Genomic DNA, 25,963 nt, shown 5'->3' with positions numbered 1-25,963 from the left:
GGGTGCTAATTAAAAACATCTGGAGCAGAGCTGGAGGGCAGCAGAACATGTGGCATCAAACTGCAAGGCTGAGCCAGTGACCCCTGCACACACCTTCACAATGCTGACCTTAGACCTCTGTCACTCTGTGATTTCCACTGAAGACCATTAGGAGTGCAGAACAGCAGGCTGATGCACAGGAGGCGCCCTCATTAGTGACGGAACGACACACATGACATTTTTCCAAAGAACGGCTCCTTAATAATGTGTTTGACAGTTTAAGCTGGGTCACACGTCCAACACCTGAATTTCTCTCTGGTTTCTGCTCTACTTGTTATTATTTTTATGACAACAAAAACCTCTAACTCAAACTCTCTTTAGTTATTTTGCTGTCGTTTCATTATTCAGAAAGGATGAGTGTCTTTGAGTACTAAAAGTTACCCAACAATTCTCTTTTAAGTCTCTTTAGTCAATATCTCTGAGTCATAATAACTATCATAAGAGGCTCAAAATGCTGTAAAGATGCTTTCATCGTTATGGCCAAAGAAGGGAGGAAAAACATGTTTCAGTGTAACATTTGTCACTGCAGTGCAACAAGTTATTGTACTGAAGTCAGTAATCACTTTATGGTTACAATTATCTTGTTGCTTGCATCACAAAGGTTCTTGAGTTGTCTACACACCAGCATCAAATGTGTCCTTTTCTTCCTGCTCAGTTGTGCTACAGTCAGCTGATTGTGGTTTGTGTGCAGTGAGGAGGACAGTGGTGGAGCGGTATCTAACTTTTGAGAAGCAGAGATTTGCAGATTTTTATTGCAGCAAAGGACAAAGTGCAACGGTAAAGTGCAAAATGCATCAAAGTATTATACTGCTAACACAACATCGACTGTTTGCAAACATCTGCTGAGGGACGAGGAGTCAGGCTTGTAGCATTGTAGACTTCATTTCTACCTGTACATGTCTCTACGGTGGAATCACCGTGGGGACACTGAAGTCTCTTTGGACTGGCTTTAAACCACTTTTTGCTTTATGTTAGCAGCATTGTGTTCAAACTTAAACAATAAAAGAAAGAGTGTATGTGTTGGCGTGGAAGACTGTAATGGTATGTGACAGCGCACTTCAGGTCATGAGTGAGTAAAACAAACGTGACGTAATGAGTAGTGTAATAAATTACTTTCTTCGGAGAGTAAGAAAGTAATGCATTGCGTGACTTTTAAGAAAGTAAAGTGTAATGCTTTATTTTTTCGACTACGGACCCCAACAGTGAAAACGACAACAACTAGAAAGAAAACCTTCAATAAAAACATGCAGAACAACACAAAGAGACACATAATGGCCTCCATGAAGCAAAGACCAAAGTAAACTAAAAAGAGGCTTTAACACCCGCACAGTCTTTGAAAGCAACACAACAGCAAAACAGAAAACACAAGAAAGCAGGAAACATACCCTTTTAGTCATGGTCGTCGGTTCTTGGCTGCTTGGGTCTAAGTTTTTATTCTGTTTGGTTCTGAGAAGCAATTGATTCATTCAGTTTTCTTATAATAGTATAGCATATAATAGTAATATTTTGCATTTCCTTGTGCTTTTAAGTTTTGATATTTACTAATGTTATGATCTCAGACGACACATGAGCAACAAGTATAAGTTTTTATGGCAGCTTTTATATTGATACTTTTTATACTTTAAATTTTTTTTTTTTTATTATTCGCCAAAAATGGCGAAGGTATGAAAGTGAACCACTTAATGAAGCAAAGCAGTAGTGTTTGTAGAATCCTCAAACCTTACGTGCATTCAAATGTAATTGAAATGAATCGTTTCCTGTTTTTCTTAGTTTATTTTGAAATTTTAGCGGAAATTGTATTCTTGGTGCGTTTTTGCTAACTTGTTTGTAGAGGGAAACTTTTCTCCAAGGATCGCGCTCCTCCTCTCCACTCTCCTGACGTGCAGCCACTTCAGCGGCGTACTCTTTAAGCATTAGCCGCTTTACGAAGTCATCTCTCGGGCTTTTTTCACTTCTTTTCTTAAAACCACCGAGCAAAAGCCTTTCCTGCTATTTTTCAGAGGAAATTCAAAATAAATTCCAAGGAATCAATAGCGTGGACCGAGGCGGGATGGGGCGGTCCAGTTGAAGTTGCGAGTTAAACACAGGCTGAGTCTCCTCCGGTGCTCCCACCACACTAACGCCAGTCCCCGCCTTGGAGGCCATGGGCTGCGGCTTGCGGAAACTAGAAGACCCGGAGGATACTAGCCCCGGGAAAATCTACTCCACCTTGAAGAGACCGCAGGTGGAGACCAAAACAGACACCGTGTACGAGTATGTACTGCTAGACTTCAGCTTGGAAGGTAGGCGTGTGACATATTTAATCCATCAATCGATTAGCTGACAGAAAATGTCTTGTTTGAAGATGTCCCATCAGTGTTTTAGAGCTGCACATATGTCTTATAACGATGATATTCATCCTCTGTTGCTTCACACTCAGAATACAAACTACAGCAAAGATAAACGGACTGACAGAAAATGATCCACTAACAGTTTCTGATAGTCCGTCGCTTTTTGTGTTGCAACATCATATTCATGAGCACATAGCAGGTTTTCTTTGTCTTATCAGAAATCTATTTGCGTAATCTTATTGTTTACACTGATATTGGAACATGTTTTCACTATGGGTATTTTTTACTGTTTTATACAACAAATGATTCATGAGAAGAATTTTACATTTGACTTTTAACATTTTCCAAGTGCTTCAAAGTTAAAACGATTAGTTGATTAATCAATTGATTGACAGCAAATGGATGGCAACAGTTTTGGTGAATTCTTAGCTGATGCTCAGAACAAATGAAGCAACTTAAAAACAAACAAAAATATCATTGTATTATTAGTGTTTTTATTATTATTATTATTATTATTATTATTATTATTATTATTAGTGTCTGCTCAGTGATTGACTTTTCCTCCTGTCACCATGTCACAGACTGGACAGGGCAGAGTCATGTGACAAGATACAATGGGGGAAGTATTAACAGAATTTAAAACCAAAAACAGTAATCAACACGGGCAGAATATATCGGTTAGAGGATCTGAAGAGGTTAATTTTTAGCTAAGCTCCCAGCCTTACAATCAAGTATGCTGTGACATGTTCTTGAGCTGAGGCAGTGATTTGATTATTCAAAATGTTGATTGAACATTTTTGGTCAGCTGTTGTAGCTGTAGGCTTGTTGTCAGTTTTTCAAATTAAAAGGACTAAACATTTGGCTGTTTTTTGTATTCTCCTCTGTTTTATAAATGTATAAAGTGCATATTTTTGGGGCTGTTGCTTAGATAAGACAAGTGCACCTAATTCAGTTGCAGTTGCATCTCTAGTTTGCTTCTGATACCTCTTATACTGGCCTCAAAGTAAACCATTGTTGCTAATTTTAATGGACCCTTCAGCTGAACAAATAGTTCAGGTTCTTTCCCGTTTCCTCTTAACAAAAGCCTGAAAGTGTTCCTTTTTCTAATTGAAGCATTCCTCTTGTTTATTTGGCCCTAAAATAACCATAAATAGCAGACGTTATGATACTGTAGTTTGTTATTCCCCGGGGAAAAGTGTAATAAAAGCACCTTACAGCCAGACAGGAAGCATCTGATGTCCAGATCACTGTTTTAGAAAAAAAGGAGCTGACCTGTTAGTTTACTTTCGAGTGTCTAGCATACATGTAATGAGTTAGCATCTAACTCTTGGTTTCTCCTGGCAGCAGGGCTGTTTGCCTAGCCTATCATGAAATAGGTCACCCAAGGTCTTTTTTTTTGTGCGCTCCTCCCTGCCTTTGCTAGTCACTTACCTCAGCAAACACACGGACACACAGATTGACGTACCTTCTAATGCAGTTAAATGCAGCATCCTTCCAGAGTAAACAACCCCACCTGCTCTGATGTGGAGTTTCATTTGAACATATGCGAAGGTTGCTGTTTTTCAAGGCTAATCCCTTCATCTGGTCTCCCGACTGGCTGTTTTCACTGTGACCTATTTGGAAGGAAATGGTGATTAAGTTCTGAATGGGAGCTAAGCACGTAAACGTCAGGCCAGCACAATGATGAATCGGGGGAGAAGTACTGCGGTCAAAGTTAGAGGAGGTCCTGGCAGCAAAGTGCTCCTGTTGTGCTGTCTGCAAGAAGGTAGCAGTAGAAGCTACCATTGTCTGAGCTGTCATTATTGACCGATAAAGCTGCAGATTTCTCTGCACTATTATAGTTACTATTATAATCTTTATTATTTTTATAGTAGTAGTAACAGTAGTAGTTTTGGTGAAATGTATTATAAAATTAGTGGCTAAGTATAGGATTTTTTTTGTTTTTTGCTAATACGCCACCTTAATGTTTCATTAAGATTTTAAACCCTGCCTTAGATAGTGACAGTTAACCATAGTATCTGAACACAGCCTTAAACATCTGCAGCAGTAATATTGATCCGTATAACACTGATGGAACATTTGTTCATCAGAATCATTACTTTTACTTTAACTGCACTTTACCAGTAATACACAGTCTGACTTGTAGTGAGGTGTTTTCGTAGTGTGTTATTGGTACTTGTATTTAAGGAACGGTTCTAAAAAGTAGTTCAGATGGTGGTTAACTTCATTAGTATACTTTAGATACTACATAACATATGGGTGAATAAAAGTAACAGGTTCGTTGGATTGTTCTATATGTTCTGTGGAATCTTTAATGTTGCCATGGGAACTTTTCTTGTTGACAGCTCTGTGTATAACCCACCAGCAGTGGGTTCATGACCCACTGTGGAAAATTATTTTAAATCTTCTGGTTCTCTGAGCCAGTCATGAGCGGGCAGTCATGGGTTTTGCCCTCAGACACACTTATAAATACAGTATTTTAGACAGAGTGTGTGTGAGTCATAGATCTACTTTAGACAAACTCTGGTTCACACGAGTAACAACAATAATGAGCTTTGTGAGGAGTCCTTGCTTCACAGTGGATTCATTTCTGTAACACAAAATTAATTTGTGCTCAGCAGCAAAGTGATGGCTCACACCAGGACTAGTGGGCTTAAATGACAATAAGAGTATTAATAAACAATCTGAAGTTATCCTGTAAATCTCGGTCACTTATATCTCTATCAAACCTCGACATGAGGCTCAGAAGCGCTGCATGTTTATGACTGTTTGTCTGAAGGTGGCTTCTTTTCTTTTGTGAGTTAAGTGTGAGAATAGCACATTAATGTTCAGGCTTCCTGTATTCTTGGATCCGTGTCATGGAATCTCACTTGAAATGTGCAAATATCTCTTGCTGAGTGTGAAGCTCCATAATTGGCACAGCTAAAGATAAACTGGAATGATTCCAGTCTGTGAAGGTGTAGTACAGACTGTTAATCTCCCCATTTTATGATTTTGTGTATTTTTAAAAAAAAAAGGGGGGGGGGGGGGGGGGGTCTGTAGTGGTTTAGTCAGTTGGATTTCTTCTTGGCAAGTGAGCCACGAAAATGATCCTCAAAAAGCCAATCTGTGCCACCAAATGTGCACCACATTTACTGGCTGGTGATCAGATTTCAGTTGGATTTTTTTAAGGACAGATTTTATGTAGGTTTAATGTTTGAGAGCATGACTAACATTCCTGATGAGCACCTGGCCTGCAGATGTCTTACAGCCACCAGAGGTCAGGTTGAACTGTATGCCTGTGCATATTTATTTATGAAACACATCAAATCAAATCACTTCTATTGTCACATCACATGTGCTGGTACACTGGTACAGCACATGTGAGTGAAATTCTTGTGTGCAAGCTTCACAAGCAACAGAGGTGTGCAAAATACAATAAGAATCTGAGAATTATGAGGATAAATATATGTACAAATATAAGAATGTATGCGCTTTACTGAATATGTATACCAAATATGTATATATACATATATGTGTGTGTGTGTGTGTATACATATATATAAAATAAAATACACAATATACAGAGGTTAGCAGTTGGATCACTGAGTATCTTTATGTTTGTTTAGTATTTAGGTAGATTTTTGTTAGTACCTCTAAAAATTGTGTTGTTTGTCCAGTATTATGCCAAATGTTGGGAAATGTAATATGCAAACATAGGAAACATCACACAGTGAAGTGCACTAGTGGGATTGTGGGGCAGTGAGCAAGTCGGCTCTCATCCAGTTGTAAAAATATTTAAATGTAACATTTCTCATTTTGCCCAGAATACTGTTTATTCATTTAATTAGTTTGTCAGTAATTTGGATCATCCTGAATAAGGTTGAGTTACACTGGACATTGGTGTCTCACTGGCAAACAGGAAGTGACACATTACAAAGCTGTATGGTGGAGGCAGGTAGCTGCCCCTCTTGGTGCTGCGGGAGCTCACTTCCTCTTAAAAGGGCGTTCGTTTTCACCTCACTGTTGCCAAGTGCTGCTCACAGTCCTGATCATTGTTGTTTTTCTAATGTTGTTGGGTCCTTACTATGTAAAATCACCTTGAGACAGCTGTTGTCCTGAACTGGTGCTATATAAGTAAAACTGAACTGTATCCTGCTGAGACTGACTCAACAGTACTCTGAACAACCCAAATGTCACATTTTGGGTTTAAGAGCTTTGCTCGTTGTTGTTAGCTCAACCTCACTGCTTTCTCACTGAACAGAGCAGAGAGGGTGAGTGTGGTGCCTGTGCTGGGAAAACAAGACCTCATTGTTAAAGGGTCCTGTCCTTGGCTCAGAGGGCCTTTTTGAGGGAAACAAAATCCACTAAATATGTATGAAAATCTTTAGATTTTTTTTTTTAAGTAGCATCACAACTGGATTTCATAAATGAAACTCTACCCCTTGTTCAAGGACATCATCACCTCTCCTTGAAGCAGTGAAGCATTTCTGGGACACGTAGTGGCGATCACACACTCACACACCCATCATGTATCTCCCAGTGCTCCCAGTCAGCTTGGCCTGATTCCACTTTGAGAGGAGACTGGACTTGGGGCCTGGAGCCCGAGGCAGTACATCAAAATGCCTAATGGCTAATGCTTCCTGAGGTTATCACTAGCGGAGGGATATATGATATCTATCATATATGGTATGCATATTCTGTTTCTGTAGGGGAAAGAAAGCATGTCGAGCTGAGTCTTTGTAGTTATTGATCTTTTCATAGCAAACTGCTCACAGTGCATCTTACAGCCGGACAGCGCTGAGCATCCCGATCGTGTTATCCCAACAAACTTGCAGCATCTCCCGTCTGTTTCTGGTGGCTTTCACACTAAAATGCAGAATTTCCATCTGTAAATGAAACTTTCTAAAAACGTTTTAAATGATGGCTAAATCGTCTCTAAGATGATTCCTCTTTGTTTAAGCATGTGTTTACACTTTGTCTATGGGTCATCTTTCCTTTGCACTGTTTACCTCAGCTGTAGAGATTCTACGAATCAAGAAGGTGCACAGAAAAATTACAAAGATTATATATAGCTCTTTATTTAAAAAAATCAACATATTCTTAAGACCTGAGAGCTTGTTTACGACTTCCTGAATGAAGAGAAAATTATTAGTCTTCCAGAAACAGAGCGTCATTAAGCTTAACTCAGCCTGTCACATAAAGTGATGGATGATGTAGCCTGTTGTAATAGTGGACTTAAATGGGCTCATATCAGCTACACAGTAAACGTCCCAACAGATTGCTGGTGTTACCTTCGCTTTTTGAAACAGTTTTCCACGCAGTTTGTTTTCTTATGTTTGTTTGTCCCAAATAAAAATGCCAGGTAGCTTTATAGGTTCCTATGTAGCATGCTCCTTCAAACTCCTGTTTGTTCTTGTGAAGAGTGAGTTACTCCTGTACAGGCTAGAAGCAGTGTTGACAGAAGAATAGCCTTGTCCTGTATGTCCCTGCTCATGGACTAGCTTTGTGCAACAACTGAACAGGACTGAGGGGAATCAGGGAGTAGATGGTGATGTAAGGTGACGTGAGGACCACATCAATAAACTGGAGGATGGTTGGAGTGATGTTTATTCATGACTGACGGTGATTTCAATCGGCTTCCTCTGAGAGAGGATTGGGTTGTGAAGTGGTTTGACTGACCTCAGCCTTAGATGACTGTCCCAGTTGTGATGAGGCGTTTACTGTTTCTGCCTGCCAGGTCTATTTATTATCTCCAGAGGGTAGCGCAGTTGTCTGTAATCTCAGTCTAATCCTAGTATTTAAAGGTCCACGACAGATCATTTCAGATTAAAGTTTGTGTTTTAGGTATTAAATTTGAAGGAGATTTCAAGGACACTGAAAGGTAATGCAGACCTAAAAATGTAACCATGAATGACATGAATGATCTGAATAATCTGAAATGATCCATATTGAAAGTACATGTGTTGTTGGCGTTTTTTGTTTTGTTTGGTTGGGGTTTTTTTTGGGGGGGGGGGGTTGATGTTAGGAAAGCTAACATTAGCATTGAGCACGTTAACAGCCAACAGTCAGCAGTCATGCTTACTGGTCAACTGAGAAACAGAGAGCTGCTTTCTACAAATGCACTGATGTAGTATTCAGATCTGCCCCTGACTCAAAAAGCTGGAGATGATGACAGGAAACCATCTGTGAGCCTTATTTTATTACATGATGTGTTTGCAGCAGTGGACTGGTTTCTCCAGCAGGAGACATTACATGGTGTAGGAAGCTGACATCAAATGGTCAGCAGTTTGGAGGTATTTGTTTCCTATAATTGATGAAGCGAGTTAACAACTAAAGAGCTCATTCAAGCTGTTTTGGCTTTTCCTCATTTTTATCCAGATCTGATTTTAGGCAAACAGTGATCACGTCAGGACTTGTGCAGCACCCACTGATTTCAGACACGCCCTGAATCGCTTTTTTTCTGGTATCAGGTCTGCTGCAGGAGACTGCAGACACACACACACACACACACTGTTTGTACCATAATCACAGCTTAGAGGTTTGCAGTCACCTCTTGAGCAATGTTCCCTCTAAGCTGCGCACGTGCGCAATTGCGCACTGCTGGCATGGTCTCTGCGCACAGAAAATCTGTGTTGCGCACAAAAAAAAATCTAACCTGATTTGAAATTAAAATTAATACTTTAACAATTCTGTTTTGCAGTGTTAGTCAGTAAGTGACTGGCTGCTCCCGTATGGGATTAGAACGATTCCACCTTATCCCATAGTCCAGCCAATGATGCGATTTACATTCGTATATACGCAGCTAATCAACGTTGTTGACAGGCTATGACAGCATACTTATGTGCCGACACCGGTGTTTTAGCTAGCAAAGCGGCGTGGCTGATGTGGAGTGAAGCCACATTAATGAAACGTGTACAACCATTGGAGATGTGAGCAGGACAGACGGAACAATTACGGAAAAAGTGTGGACTTTATACCAGTTTTTAAATTGTTTTGATAGGCCACGTAAAACCAGAGTTATGATTAAAAATATATGCAATGTTTGGTTTTCTTCCTGAATACTATCGTTGTTTATATTTACTGCGGGAAGAAACGGTAAAACGGCGTTTTAGAAGGAAAAAGGCTCGAAAGCCTGTGAGCAAAAACAAACTCCACCCACCTTTCCTATTCGTCCAAAAAAGTACCATGTCGACCAATCAAAAAATGATATGGCAACGTGACATCTAGTTGTTACAAAACTGGGAGAAGTTTTAGGAGTGATGACGGTGCTTTGAGATGTGAGTGATTTGAGAAGTTTAGCGCAAATCTTGTGTAGTTAGTGTGTAGTGTAGTCAATAGTTTTGTTGTGTGTGTCAGAACAATGAGGCGACTGCTGAATGTTACAGGTGTTACAGGAGTGATACATCTCCTGTTGTCAGGCCTGCAGGGATCAGGCTGTTGTTCTCCTTTATCTCATAGTGGACAGAAATTATTTTTTGGAGTGGCGCAAATAATTTGTGTGGCATCAGATTTGATGCAGAACAGCTGATTGTTCTGTAAATAGTTTGAAATGTTTATTTAAAAATGCCTTGGCTGCATTTAAAAAAAAAATAGCTGCAAAAAAACTTTGTTGTTTGCCAAACTGAGTTACTTTTTTAAAGAAGTAACTATATAATTAATTGCCCAACATTGGTCATTATATACTGTATTTTGCAGACAGAGAGTTACAGGACTCTCTCCCAGACCACAGACTCATAATGCAAGTCAGAGCTTTTTTTAAAAAGAAAGAAAGTTGTGTTTTCAAAATTGGAGTTCAAGTTATTTTTACTTCCAATAGTGTTAACATACTACACAGGTCATGAACACAATTTTTTTTTTACATTTTCATTGTAAGTGGGCTAAAGCAGTTAATTAAAAGTAGTCTAACATAAATGTAAATGCTGTAATTTGATTATCTTAATAAACCATGTAACTTGGATGGATTCAATGCTGGCGTGACCACATTGCACACGTCTGATGTCGCTCACAGTGGTCCAAGGGATCGCTCAGGGAGTTTGTGTGTTCGCTCAGACACGTGAAAAATTAGAGGGAACATTGCTCTTGAGCCTGCTGATCAGTTGCTGTTCCTCACCAGCAACATTTGTATTTGAAGCAGATGAGCCGATAGTGGCTTTGAAAACTAAAATGTGTCAATTAATATTGTTTGCGTTAATAATCAATTGATAAACATGTAGCGATAGAGACTTCTGTGCGTGTGTGTGCTAATGAGACACACTGTTTTGTAATAGCATCCTTTTTTGGGGCCGACATTTATACACAGATTAATTGTGAGACTACGCTGGTATTTAAAAAAAAAAAAAGATACGTTAAAGATAATGACTCTATCTACGATCCATTTACTAGTAGAAGAGGGAATCACCAGACACGCCAAGATACCATTTGACAATACTTTGCTCACAATATGATATTGTTGCGATTTTTAGTATTTTTCAATAACACGTGCAATTTATCATCTTTTAAAAAAAAAAAGGTTAATAATGTCCTGAAAGTTAAACTGTCAGTATCAGTTTTATTCAATAATAAGTTATGACATTTCTTTTTTTTCTTTTTTTCTTTTTTTGGGGGTTCAAAGTGAGATTATCAATCACACCAACATTGACTCCATGTTATGGCAGGTTTTAGTAACAGTCTGCTATCAGTCTGCAACTGGATGGGGTCAAGTTAACATGCAATCTGTTTTTGGAAATACGTCAATTAACTGTGATAAATCATTAAAAATCACACAGCAGTCGTCTGTCTAAAAAGAAATTCATGTTAAACTATTACACTTGCAACCTTTCAAGTCAAGTCCAAACCTTCAACAATCTCTCTGAGCGACTGCAGTTAGCCCAAAGGTTGCTCTCCTGTTTTCACTTGTGTGAAGTCATGAGGTAGTTTTGTCAGCTAAGTGTGCCCAGTGTTGGCTGGGTGTTTGCTCGGCTCACGATGAGCCCTGAGCATGAGGTGACCCTCTCATTTGTAGTGCCCCAGAGTATTATGAGTATTTTGGTATCCCTATTTGCCATATTGTGATACTATGCTGGATCTTTTTTATTCCCTCCAACCCTGTTTAATAGAGGACAGTAACTTCACATAAGAATAAAGTTCAAAAGATACTAGCCCCTGTTCTCCCTGTGTGGTATTTATGTGGCAAAGGCATTAATGTGGTGGTCCTCGGTGTCATTCACTGTCTCCTCTGGGAGTGTCTCAGTCAGACAGACTCCCCACTGACATGGACATCAGACAACGGTCTGAGAAAGAAACTTCATCCACGGGGTGGGCGACTCACCGCAGAGGCAGCTGATTTTGTTGAATTGTTGCATACCAGTAAATGGGCATCTAATAAAGGAACAAACTGTTTGTTAATCCCCATCACACGCACAGTCTTCAAGTGACCTTAATTTGTTGCTTTTACAGTATTATAGATTTCTCTAAAATTAATGCAGAAAATGTAACTTGCTTTGGCTCTGTAATTCCAGAACCTTAGATTTTCTCCCTGCTGATCGTTATTATTCCTCGACTACAAACGATACAAGGACTTGAAAAACCAGACGTGTTGAGGTTAGTAGTGTGGATGTCGCTCTTCATGTATTTGCTCCTCGTTGCTAGGCAGCTTTCTCTTTTTCACACCTTCACACATGGGTTTGTGAAATCCGTCTTGTAACCTGCTCCCCCCTCCATCCCCCTTTGGCTTTACCTCCCTTTCTCTCAGCTCTGTCACCCCTCTGTGTGCCCTCCTGTTATTCAACTCCTCTTGAACGGCTTCTACATTTTTACCACGTCCTTTCTAAGCTTCCCTCCTTCATCCCCTCCACCACCTCCTCCTTTTTCTCCCATACCCCACTGAACAGAGGCCTCAGTGTGCGGGTCCATGGGCCAAGTGGCAACAGAATGGGAGGGGGTGTGAGGATTGAAACGGGGGAGGAGACGAGCAAAAGGCTGTCACAAAAGCCTTGTTTAGAGGTGTATTTGGATACTAACACAGACGTCCTGGGAGCACTGAACTCCAGTGGTGGTGGTCTGTTTTTCTGATGTGGCCACTCTATATCACAGGCCTCATTTCATGATACAGTAGCTGCGTCATTAGCCTAAACAAACTATGTAAACCACTATGTTCCGCTAAACAAGCTAACATAAGATGTGACATGATCCTAAACAAGCTAAAATGACCTTAAACAAGACACATTCCTAGCTTAAAATAAAGGCACTAATATAAAGTACTACATTATGTTAAACAAGATAACATTAGCTGCTACATTAGCCTAAACAATTTAACAGCATGTAAAACAAGTTCATTTTAGCTGATATACTAGCCTAATCCATTGAACATTAGCTGCTACGTTAGCCTAAAGAACAGAAGATAAATTGCTACCTTTAAATAAAAGCATTAACAAAAGCTGCTACAATTTCATATTTGTCTAAAAAAACAAAACAAAAAAAAAACGAGCTAATAAAAACAGTAGTATAGGAAGATAACTGGTGTAGGAGTCATTTTTCTTGTGCCCCTATCTTTATCGCCACTAGGGGGTTGTATTTTATTTTATGCACTTGTCATGACAGAGGCAGGTATGAGGTTATTTAGGGTCAAGGTTAATTCTGTTCAGGTCTTGCTGATGAGACGGGGCAAACGGTTTTCTGCTGTGCTCAGTCTGGTTAAATGTTGTCTTTGTTTAAATGGAAAGATAAACGGACATTGCAAAGGAAATAAATGACTCGTGAATATAAATGAAAACAAAGATTTGGCACGGTGAACTGTGACTGAGTGCACGTAAAAGCAACGCCTACTAACAAACAAGTAGCAACCACAGTAGCATCAAAATATAGGATTTACTCGCTATAACAGCGATATTTAACTTTTATCATGTACGTCTGATTTTTTTCTTTTTCTTTTTTTTTATAATTTAAAGTTCATAAATTCCAGTAAAACTACAACTTTTTATGGGACTTTCTCCATGTTGAGGTACTTGGATTCACTTCATTTCATGACTGCTGTCCTGTGTACAAGTCCTCTTTAGAGCTGCATCACTGTTTTCCAGCAGCTGCAACATGTGTTAAATTTAAATTCACCTCAAGCATTGAAAGCGGGGTTTAAGCCCACAGGAATGCCTGTAAACTGTTGCAGCAGTCGCCCGACCCTGGTGTTTACTGGTTTTATTGAGGTTCTGGTGGTCTTCATTCTCATGAAGGGAGCCAGCCAGACAGCTCATTCAGAGGCTGCAGTGATGTCAGCTGCATGCTGGTCTCCCAGGTCTCTTGGGTGTTTGTTCATGAGAATGTGGGGTGAATGCTTTTTTGCTGTCTTTTACACACACACACACACACACACACACACACACACACACACAGTCTTGTTTTCATCGCTTCACAGGCTGTTGTACAGTCTTTCACTCCGTTGCCTAAATTTAAGTCTTATCCAGAGTTTGTCCCAGTAAGGGAGACGGGAAGTCCCCACATTGTTTGTGTAAACTTGTATCTTACAAGATTAGTAATACTGTTACACACAACATGAGTTGACATCAGGAGACTGTAACCACATTAATTTTCTACCTAAACATCGGTACCCACCCACAACATGAGTCGTACACCGAATAATGAGAAGTACACACAAAGCTGTGTTGACGCTGACATGCCCTAACCCTCAGTCAAGCTCAGTTAGTGGAAGTTTTGTCAGAACAAACAATGAATCTCCACAATGTGACTGTATAAACAGGAGTAAGGCTCTGAAGGCTCTGGCTCCTTATCATTTGTGTCTCTTCTTTTTTCTTTTCTTGTTTTTAATCATCCTTTCTCCAAAATGTGCAAATTGTTTTTTAAAGTCTTGGAATGCATATTGTGTGTGTGTGTGTGTGTGTGTGTGTGTGTGTGTGTGTGTGTGTGTGTACCCGCGCACAAACGGCATGTAGCCAAACCCCTCTGAACAGTTGCTCTTTGTGGACACAGGAAGTATGGTGATAGCCGCATGGATTTCCAGCCAGGACTTTAGGAAAAATGGCACAACACTCCACCATTCACAAACTCTCCAGCTCTCTCTGCTCACTTCACACCTCTGATGGTTCACAAATGGATAAAATGAAAACAGAAGACAGGCATAGTTTGGAAAGGATCTCTTCCCCTTAAGGCTGCAGAGTCGTAAGGGGAAAGGTGTTTATTTGATGGTAGATCATGGAAGGTGATTGATGGAGCCGGTGGTCACATGTCATTTTCAGACGTCATAAAAGTTGGATTGATTTATGAATAATCAATAAATGGTTCGTGTGTCAAAGTCTTCGGATGTGTCATTCAACTCTGAGCACAGGTTTGAAAACTGAGCAGATGATGTCTGTGTGTGCAGGTAGCCGTCCGACAGTCCAGTATGTGTCCTCGCTGTCTGAGTTGCCTCAGGCCCTACAGCCATACTACACCCAAGGCTACCTCCTGGCTGCACTTCACCCCATCATCCTGTCTGTGGGTCGGACTCGCTCGCTTCCCTTCAGCCTGCTCTACCGCGCCATCCTGGCCCGTCCTAGACCCAGGTACGCCAGTCCTAGTCTAACGTCATCAAATTTATCTTAAAACTGGCCTATTATTGATTTTTTTTTTCTTGTAAGTCATGGTCAAAGAAAGCTTTTGCCATGATGTTGTCTAGTAGGTATATGAAAGATAAATGAAGTCAGCTGCATATTTAATGCAGATCGCTGATAGGAGGTCTGACTTGCGTGCTAGCAGAGAGAGGAGACTGTGTTTTGGTTTGACTACTGTTCAGTTTCTGTTGGCTAAAATTCACCTGACGACAGGGATCTCTCAGCAGCCAGTGAGGATGGAGTATGTCTGATCTCTCAAGCCTACTGGGCTCTGCTGAGGGACCCAAGGGGGCGACAAAACCACCACAAAGAGATATAAAACCCACTACCAGGAAGGTCAAAACCACAATACCCACACAACAGTTGCGAAGGGACCCAGAATCACCATACACAGCTGAAACAACCGCAAACAGAATAAACATGACTTGACTACAAAGAGAAATGAAACCTCCAAGACTAAACACGACTACCATTCGGAAAAAAACTACCAAGAAACTAAACATGAAACTGAGAAACATAAAACAGCCACCAAGGAAGCCAAACTAACCAGGAGAGTCTAAACATGATTACCAGCAACACAAAACAACCACGAACAGACTAAATACCAGGAGACTAAAATCAACCACAGAGGAACTAAACATGATTATTAGCAACATGACTGTAAAGTTGCACAAATCAACCAATACGAGGCATGAACATTTTCACACTTTTCTCTCTTGTTTAAACACTCTCAAAGTTCAAACCTTCGTAGAAAAATAAGTCCAGTATTATAGAATGAAACCAAAGATCAAACCCTGTTTTCAGGTCCAGAACATGGGAATAGAGCAGCTGCCAGAGAATTCAACATTAATGAATCAATGGTACGGAAGTGGAGGAAGCAAGAAGAATGGTAACTTCTACCTTCCTTTAGCATGTCCAGAAGTCCCAGTTTTTGTGCAATGGTTAGCATCTTCCTCTGCCTTTTAGGTGCTACCGCAGGAGCCTTTGACGGTGCAAAACGCTTCATCGACATTGTTGTGTTTGTTGGAGAGAAAACTTAAAAAGTGCAGCACTTCAGAGTCACACTGTAGCGATCGAAGATTTATGTAAATTTGACAAGCTGAACGCATTCTGTACTGTACAGGAGACATGGCACGAGGTTGATTGACAATGGTCTACAGCTGATCGGGACACAGAACACAATGTGCTGTAAAACAAAACAAAGCAAAACAAAAACAACATGCAAAATCGCACCAAAAAAATCTGCGAATCAGTGAGGCCGCAAAAGGTGAACCGTGTTATAGCGAGGGACCACTGTATTACTGTATTTTCCGCACTATAAGGCGCACTTAAAATCCTTTAATTTTCTCAAAAATTGACAGTGCGCCTTATGTATGAATTCTGGTTGTGCTTACTGACCTCAAACTGATTTTATGTGGTACACGGCGCTCAAAAATGTTTTAGTCCGACTTTGGTAAGCTATGAAGCTGCACTGCTTGATGGATTGTTGGAGCATTACAGCTACCGTAGTCAGGAGCCTCACGGAGTAATCTGGGTCCAAAACTCCGTCTGCTTCAGGTCCCAAAGTCAAACGAACACTGCAGCATCACTGAGACTTAAAAACTGTCTAAATTCGTTCATCTGTAATAAAATGATCAGCGTTGCTGCTTTACCAGGTGTAACAATTAAGTTTAATATCCAGGCATCCATGAAAACAGAATTTATTAAATTTAACAGAGTTAGAAGTTAGCAGGAAGTTAGCTCGCTGGTTTCCACCTAAACATGATATAGCATGTTCTGACTGAGAGATTTATGAAACAATTCAAACGTACAGCTCTGCTATCACTTCCAACATAAATGAAGACAGAAAACTAAACAGCAGTGACGTTTGTAGGGTTACTGAAGTTGGACTAGCTGGTATATAATGATGTGCTACATGATCGTAGCGACACAGCTATGTTAGCATAACATAAACAGTGAAGCTGGAGGATGAACGCTAACACTTTTCCACTCGATAAACGTTAACGTGAAGGGTTCCTGATGGTTAGGGACAAATGCAATCGCATGGCAGGATGCTGTAAACGGACCAAACTTCAGTCAGGAGAACAACTGAGATAATCCATCTACAATACGAGGTTAGTCATTAATATACTGCAACAACACAGGAATAGAGCAGCTGGAGAGAATTTAGCATTAATGAATCAATGGTAGGGAAGTGGAGGAAGCAAGAAGAATGAGTTGAGTAAAGTTTGACTTATCTGACTGTTTTGTTTCGCTTAATGTGCCTTATGGTCCGAAAAGTACATAGGTTGGGGCGGGGGGGGGACGCGTTGTGTTGTTTATTCTGTTAGTTGTGTGGGGGGATTTTTTCCTGCTGACTGTGGTGTTATGCTCTTGTATCGAGTTGCTGTCTCCTCATACTGATGAGAACAAAGTGAAACGTTTACCTTCATGTTGAAACGGTGCTACAACGGTCTGTGCGTACTCTTATCACTACAGTAGCAGCAGCCTGCTGAGCATGTAAATGATTTATTTGTTTGTGTCTGCAGCTCTGTGACAGCTGGACTCTGCTGAACAAGTCTCCCTAGGGTCTAACACTTATCTTTGTTATGTGATTTCAGTGGGCAGACAGCATCCATGTATCACAGTGTGCCGGTGCTGAGGGTGGAGGAGTGGCCTTTACCTGGAGACTCGCTGACGGCTGACACTGTCAGAGCACTCATCGATAGGGTCAGCCATCTTTACCGGTGCATTAGTCAGATCAAAGGATAAAGAAGGGATTTTTAGTATATATGTTACGATCAAGACATCCTCAATGGATTCAAGATAAATGAGTGGTCAATGTATGATAAAAGCAATAAATAAATACTTTTAATGGCTGAAAAATGTTTGAAAGCAATGTTGGAAAATACATTCACCTCATCTAAACTTCTTAATCTGTATTTATCTTTGCTGTAGGTGAACAGCAGTGCACGGGGAGGGGTTCGATTCATTGGCTCCGTCCTCCAGCAGGTGAGTGGGATCACCAATGGCCGGGTGCACAGTCCAAAGAGGGCCTGTCGCTCGCCTCCACGTACACCTCCTGAAACACTGCCTGGAGACAGAGAGCTGGATGACAACACCTACAGTCCCGGTAAGACAAGATATTCATGTGGGGACTTTCTGACTGGTCGTGTGACCTCAGGTTCACATCCATGGTGGCAATAATGGTGTTATGTGTTAGACTGCCAAATGGTCGAGAAGATTTCACCCTTGAACCTTGTATTTTATGTTATTTTTTTTAAGAAAAATGGTAAAATGAGTCATACCTTCTCCTTCCAGATTTGAGGTTGCTGGTCTTCTTCCACTCATGGGCTCCTGGCTGTGCTCCTCTGGACTCTCTGGGCTGTCAGTACCACCAGGGGGCACTCTCCATGCGTGTTTCCAGGAAAGGCCACGTGGTCAGTGCTCTGGAGGCTGATTGGTTGGAGCTGACTGCCGCCTACTATCGCAAAGGCTGGTCACTGGTAGACTCCTTTGTTTACTGGGACACACCTAAAGGTTGGTCTGATGGTGGATGTTAAACAAGCACGGAGCGGCGCATGTATGTTTGTCCTCTGCAGGCTTGAGCACTTAAAAACATTAGTCATGATTCCAAAACTAAAAGACTGAAGAAACCTCAGCTGTCCGGTGACAACAGGTATTGTTCAACCAGTTTGAAAATGGTCTAAAACCCATTCAGATTCAGAACCAACACCAACTTTCAAAGTCATTGCAAAATCTGATCCAGATCAAAGCCAAGTTTGAAACAAGCCAAAAGTCAGGTTCAAAACCAAGTTTCAAACCATTCTACTATGCCCCAAACCAGAGCCACAGCCAGAAGCCAATCCAAGTCTAAACCAAGTCAAAGATTAGGTATAAAAACATTCCACATCCTTGTCCAAAACAAGTGTAACAATTTGTTTAACATCACAGCCCAATACAAGTTATAAGATGGTCCAAAACCAAGTTCAGACCCAATCTTAAACTTTACACAGCTTTGTGTATGTATGTGTACACAATACACACGTGTGTGTGTGTGTGTGTGTGTGTGTGTGTGTGTGTGTGTGTGTGTGTGTATTGTGTTGTGTACATATTGTTGTGATTTACATTGCTGTGCTTGAGAGTCACCATCTAACAGAACCAAATTCCTTGTATGTGTCTGCGCATTTGCATGGCCAATAAACACGATTGTGATTCTAAAGTCCAGCCCAACAACACTGTGTAAAATGGGCCCAAAGTCAGAACCTGTTCCAAATGTTTAACTAGTCTGACGTCAGCTTGAAATCCACAAATGAAACCAGAGTGTTAAAAAGACTAAAACAAGTTTGAAATGTGTCACACTGATCTGAAGCCACCTGTGTCACGTTGTAAATGGACTGATTCTTGTATAGAGCTTTTCTGCTCTCCCAGAGTACCCAAAGCTCTCTGTACAACATGCCACAGTCATCCGTTCTTCTATGCTCTTAAGTGCTTACTAACCACATTCACACACATTCATACTCCGATGGATGCATCGGAGAGCAACTTGGGGTTATGCAGACTAGGAAGAGCACAGGATCGAACCACCAACCTTCCGATCAGTAGATGACCTGCTCTACCCCCTTTTGTCCAAAACGCTGGAACAACGAGCCTTCCAATAACCTTGAATAAGTCCAAGTGAAGCTGCAGAGCTGTGCTCTGCAGATGAACAGGAAGCGAGGTCGCCAAAATTCGGGAAGACTGCTCCAAATATAGATGCAGTGGGAGAAAGGAGCCAAAACAGGAAGTGACTTTTTTGTGTTTATGTCAGTCTTTGGGGGGGGTTTTTATGAGATAGAAATGGATCGCATATATTTTTCATGTGTTTCATTTTGGCCACAGTTTATTTTGTGCAAACTCGAGTCATACTTTCTAGTCTTTTATGAATCTATTTTAAGTCGTTTTACTGCATGCATAGAATCAGATAACTTGGGTTTGTTATCCTTCTTCCTAATGAATCGGGGAGCATTAGGCAGCTCGCTGATGGTGCAGGGTGATGGAGAGGTTTGTACAGACGGACTACAACACGAACCCTCCGCGCTGCTGTCCTCTCACACATGAACACGTGGGAACTCTCAACCTATTTCTAATAACTGGGTCATTATCAACCCAGCGATGCTCTCATTTCCTCAGCAGCTGAAACTTGGCCAGCTGCAGCAGTGTGAATCATGTATGTGCTGCCAGACAAGGTCAAGAATCTGGTAAATGTTTGATTGTTGTTCTGTACGTTTTCATAGCAGCATTTAGTTGTTTGCGATTGCTCTTTTTAGCTGTGAAACTGCACAGTTAGACCACTTGATTCACAAAGCTGACTTGCGTAATGTCATCCAGCGCCCTCTGAGCAGTTTGAGTTCCACAACTGTAACTTTATCAATAAAAACCATGCCACACAAAAATATGAAGATGAATCATTTTTTCCTTTTTCACCACAAAAACGTGACCGTGTGTCTTCCAAACAGACGTTTGTGTCACTGCCACTGTTTGTGTGTTTCAGGCGAGCCGGTGCCTCGATCGCTGGAGGGATTGTTCGTGTACGAGGAGAGAAGCACGTCTCCTCCTGCCAATGACACAATTGTTGTCGAGCAGTGGACCGTCATCGAGGTCAGTGAGACTTTTGGAGAGATGTTTGTGAAACAGAGATGTTTTATCCACTCTTTAAGGGCAAGCTTAGGTTAAACTTTGAGGCTTAAAAAAGACAAAAAAAGTTCATTTTGAACATTAGTAGCTTTTAACACAGTTTCAGATAAAAAAATGTCCCATATGTGTACGTGTGGTTAACGTGAGCACCTGTGACAGAATTAGAAAGTCAAATAGACGGTTTGAAGAGTTTGAAGCTGGTCGGCTGGTCAGGCAACTGGTTTTTGATACCTTCATACCTCCTCACATTATACAGCATATGACAGTATTTATCTAATCAATACAAAATCATTGTAGTGATGGATTGGCTGACTCGATAATTCCACGTTGTTACTTTTGCTGTCTGGCTTTACAAATATTCGTTTGGTAAACTTATAATGCCATTAATGCACAACTCACTGTGTAGTTACACCAGGGATTGGTTAAGAGCAAAGCACAGAGCCACAAAACATATTTAGGCATGAAAGTGAAGAAAAAGCATCACAGCAAATCCGGTCTGGAAACTGAAATCAAATTTTGTTAAATATTGTAGTTTCTTCCACTGATTTCATTTTTAGTCCATAGGTTAGTAACTGGTTAAATAAAATTGTTTCAGGAGCCACAGGTTTGAGACCTGTGATGTGATTATTGGTTGAGGACCCTGACATGACACCTTAGAGCAGAGCTGAGGTCCAGTGTGAAGTGTTATACCCTTTAGACGTGACTCTAGAGGCAAAGAATTGCGCAGCTTCTTCCATGTTTGTTGGCTCTAAAATACTCCCAAACACTCTTTGTTTACTAAGCACAATCCAGTCGTTCTTTCACAGCTCTCTGAGCTCAGCTGTCCACTTTATCAGTGTCTCCATGAAGAGAGAAAACCCCCCACAGCATTTCTAAACAATATCATTGCCAGCTTTTCATTCCTCAGTATAGACCAATCATCATAACTACATCGCATTTCCAAGGAACTCCTGAGAGACCAGATCCTGGCCCCCTAAAGCAGGTGTGCTTTGGAGCAACTGGCTCTCAAAGGCTCCCCTTAATGACCTGCTCTAAAATAATCAAATGTTAACATGGAATCAAGCCAGAAGTGGTGTTTACTGAGACTCACGGCTGGCTCTTAGCCAGAGAGGTTGCTTTTTCTGAGCCCTTCTGTTATATCTGGACACGTTGCTCTCCTGCAGGACTCCAATGTGAAAACAGATTACGGGCCGCTCCTCCACACTCTGGCTGAGTTTGGCTGGCTGCTCACGTGCGTGCTGCCCACACCCATCATCCGGCACGACAGGTAGAAGAAGATGCTTTGAAGATGTTTTCTCTCCTGAAACATGTTTTTCAGTTGCATTTCTGACCATGCTCCCGTTGATGTGTGCAGTGACGGGAATCTGGCCACAAAGCAGGTTGTATTCCTCCAGAGGCCGGTCAGAGGTCAGACAGCCGGACAGCTGAGGAACCAGGTGAGACCTTTGCCACATTCGCTGTGGCCAAGAAACATGATGAGGCAGCTGAACATTAAGCAAATGTTTAAATGGTCTTTAATCTGCATCTGGCATCGGCGTTCTCTGTTGGATAGACCTACAAAAGCCTTGTGCAGCAGCGAAAGAGGCGAGCTGGTGAACACGTTGGGATGTTAAGCAACTTCAGAGCAGAATAAGTCACTCATGTGCAGGTGGAGACCCGAAACAGAGCTAGAATAGACATCACTGCACTCAGCGATGTCAGTCTTGTGCTCCTGCTTTCCCAAAGTCAGTTTGGTTTACAGTGTGTGTGAGGAGGTTGTAAATTCAGACGCCAGCAGGGATGCAAATTTCCCTTTAATTTCCTTACCCATGCCAACATTTCATAATTCCACCTCTCAGCTTAGCTTCCTCACATTAAGCTGAAGAGTTTTCTTTCTTTGGGATTTTCAAGAAAGCACTTCTAAACATGCTAGTTTTCTTTAGAAAGTATACATTGCTTTTATTTAATGTTGTGACTGGAGAACAGCAGCAGTGTTTAGTGGAAGTAAAGAGCTGACCTGTGTTACCAGCATCACCCAGATGAAGATGAATGAAAAATGGCTCTGTTGGATAAGCAGGAACATCCTCTGTGTGGCTAAAGTCCCCCCTGGTGGAGAAAGTCGGTACTACTCTGAGTTCACTGCAGGTGACGGCTGCAAACTCGTAGGAGAGCAGAAAAACAAATCAGCAGTTACCTGGAAACTATTCCAGGTGTAGTTTTCATGAAGCTGCTTTATTTATTCCAGTTGCCAGTCTGCAGAGCCGCCCTCGAGAAAATCTGTCTTTAGATTTTTATTTTTATTTTAAATCGTAGTCCATCTGTGTCATTTCATGGTCTGTTATGGGTTCTGACTTGTGTCCCTCTCTGTCTCCAGTCTGTGTCCAGTCACTCTGTGAGTCGGGCAGCCAGCAGCCCCGACCCTCCAGACACCCTTGCTCTGCCTGCGGGAGGCATCGGGGGATTCCCAGTGTTCGGAGGAGGGTACCCCAGCTCCCTATCCCACATGGAGGAAGGTGGCTTTGAGCAGGACGAGGGGAAAGCTGAGGTCACCTGTATGTAAGCAGGTGGAAGTACCCAAGCAAAGAGATATGAACTGTGGAAGGTTCAGACTATTCACCATCTGACAGAGACTTTAATATAGAGGAGCTCTGCACTTTGAAAATGTTGTTAACGAAGCCATAACGAGAAAACGGTTGGACTTAGATGTGCAGAGTGATGCACGCCTAATAACAGGTGCTCCCAGTATTATAAAGCAAAGAAAATATGTTAATGTTATTGCGAGAACTTGAAGGAGCGGGGCTCTGCTTTCTGCTTACAGTCTGGAGTTCTGCTCCTTCACAGCTCAGAAACATACTGAAGCAGGAAGAAATCTAGTTTAGTTTAAAGTTATTTAGAAAGAGTACAAAAAGTGATGTGGAACTATAACTAAACATAATAGGAAAAAGTCACAGGCAGTTTTGGTTAAAAGGGCCTACTTGTTCTTACTTCAACCCTCTAAAATCCATGTTTCCTGAGAAAGTTCATCAATGTCAGCTTTAGATTTATATATCAATGAGACAACATCCTTCAGTCAAGTAATCAGTTGTCAGTAATAAATGTATTCCAGAAACTGTGAAAGGAAAAAGAAAGTAGCACATTCCAGACTTTGACATATGACCGGTGACCTCAGCTTGAAGTGTGTGGATGTAGCTGCTCGGTGCGGCTGCCATCGTCCTGTGTGATCACTGTGTGGTGTCACTGGCTCTATTAGGTTTAATATCGTACACGATGGAGCTCGATCAGTAGAAATTTGACTTGTTCTTTCATAACTGGTTTAAAGCCCCAGCTGTGTGCGCTTTCTGCTGGCGTGTGTGTATAACTGACTTTCAGTCAGAAAAGCAGCAGAAGTTCAGCGTCTGGACTCGGAGTTCTTTTCTCTCTTTGCAAATGTGCTGCTCATAAAAATCGACGAGGAAGACTCCTGGAGCCTCGAGGAAGATGCCGGGGTGGTGGAGGTGTTGCGCTAGCAGCAGCTAGGGCAGCAGCTCTGACGTGTGAAAGGAGGAGATGGGAGCATTTGGAGTTTAATGGTGAACTGGAAGTGTGTGTCAGGTGTGTGACGTGAGGAGAGTGAGGGACGTTGGTGTGCGTGACACAGGGCAACTGGAGCACCACTTCAGTGTGTAGCTCTTACGCTGTGATGAAGGCTCTGTGCTGAAACCATACAAGGTATAAATGGTGGGCGTGGCTTCTTTGTCTGAAAAGTGAAGCAGACACACAAGTGCCTTAAACCTGCACTCTTTCTAATGGCCACCAGGGGGTGATACCAAAGGTCGCAGGTCCTATACAAGTCAAGGAAACAGCCCCCTGCTTGGACCTCTATAAACACGAGTTCAGTGACGTATTTTGGATCGTACTGATGAAAACGCTCCGCTTTGTAAAGTTTGGTCACTCCAAGTGTCAGAGAGGACGACTCATACAGTCGGTGAGCACATGGTCTGAGTCAGAGCTACACCCACAGCTCATTACATCAAAGTTCTGATGATGAGATCATCACACAGTTTACATGTTTTGGAATACATTTATCTGATATTTAGCTCTCCACTGAAGTTTTGTTTCTATTGTCACATGTGATGTTTCACAATTGTTTTGTAGTTTCACCAGGTAACCACACAAAAAGAGAAAAGTCATTGAACTACTTGAGCCACCGTACAGATATGTAGTTAACCTATATACCTCCCCAGTACATGATGAAAGCGAGGTGCCTGAAACAGTATATTTGTACAGAAAAGCCTATTTCTCTGAGATGTTACAGCTTTTTCTTTTTTAGCTATTACTCTGGAAATCATTCATACAGCTCATCGTGTTTAAAAGTATTATTTTTCCTCCTTCATTTTAAAGGTACTGCTAATATTCCTGCTGCTTTCCAGACATTCAGTGTTACACACATCCTAAATGGATGGAGGGCTCTTTTTCTGCTGTTGTGCATGTGTGTATAAGTATATTAGATGACAAGTGTATTTGTCTCGTTTATATCAAACATTTCTAAAGCTGAGCTTTGAAATAGAAGCGATCGATGTCGTTTGGAGTCTGTGATGCACAAATACAAGAAATGTGAGTTAAATGCCACAAATATGAATTTCTAACAGGTGCCATGTTCTGTGAATAGTATCAAAATGTTTTTTAAAAAAAGACCCTGGAAACTAATTTTTCAAAGGGAGATTTGAGATTTCAGGATGAGGGAGAGCTTCCATGCCAATTCCTGATTAAACTATTGTTTGTTCTGGGATTTTATAAAGGGAAGTTACTTTATAATAGGACACAAATGGGACAAAAATATGGAGTGACCTTATGAATCAGGAATGACTTTTAAGCGGACCTGTTCTTCTCATTTTCAGCAGATTTGATCTTGGACTGGTTACAACAGTCACATTGCACTATTCACAGTGAACCGTTCTTATTAGCGCTGATCTTCAGTTCATCCCGTCTGAAGCCACTTTTAGCTTCCTTTAAGCCAAATGTATTACGATTGGCTGCCCTTCGTTAAGCGTTTACAGGTGGGTGGGGCTTCTGTGCTTGCAGCCTGAGGGGGCTTTATTAGAGCAAACAGTAGAAAAGGCCAACGTGTACATACCCTGAACTCATTATGTTAATGTTTGCTTTGTTTAATGAGCTCGATGATCAGAACAGTGCGTCAGGAAATGAGGAAAGCAGAGCAGGTCTCCTTAAAGATAAACTTTCAGGTTAATCTGAGGACTTTTATAAATAAGGTGCTGTTTTAGTTTGAATGGAAATGTATTAAATGGGTGTTCACTGTCAGTATTAATATTCTAGCTTTTCCCTCTTTCGAGAGTTGTACATTTCCCTTCCTTTATCGTTGCTGTTATTTTTTATTAAACAGTATTTCCCCATGTCTGACTC

The 25,963-nt window shown here is 41.3% G+C and overlaps 1 protein-coding gene across 1 annotated transcript; it reads left to right on the top strand.

The window, feature by feature from the left end:
• The first annotated feature begins 1,883 nt into the window (after positions 1-1,883).
• On the top strand, positions 1,884-25,953 carry rftn2 (raftlin family member 2). Its single transcript, XM_063500132.1, has 9 exons — positions 1,884-2,321; positions 14,701-14,881; positions 17,530-17,638; positions 17,867-18,041; positions 18,230-18,448; positions 20,442-20,548; positions 21,748-21,851; positions 21,939-22,020; positions 22,938-25,953. The coding sequence occupies exons 1-9, from the start codon at positions 2,183-2,185 to the stop codon at positions 23,121-23,123; spliced, it is 1,302 nt and encodes a 433-aa protein (XP_063356202.1). The 5' UTR covers positions 1,884-2,182; the 3' UTR covers positions 23,124-25,953.
• Positions 25,954-25,963: the final 10 nt, after the last annotated feature.

Source organism: Pelmatolapia mariae, linkage group LG16_19, assembly GCF_036321145.2.
Source record: "Pelmatolapia mariae isolate MD_Pm_ZW linkage group LG16_19, Pm_UMD_F_2, whole genome shotgun sequence".
Classification (NCBI taxonomy): Eukaryota; Metazoa; Chordata; class Actinopteri; order Cichliformes; family Cichlidae; genus Pelmatolapia; species Pelmatolapia mariae.
The sequence above is the reverse complement of the archived record's forward strand: the minus strand, read 5'-3'. Positions and strand labels throughout refer to the sequence as shown.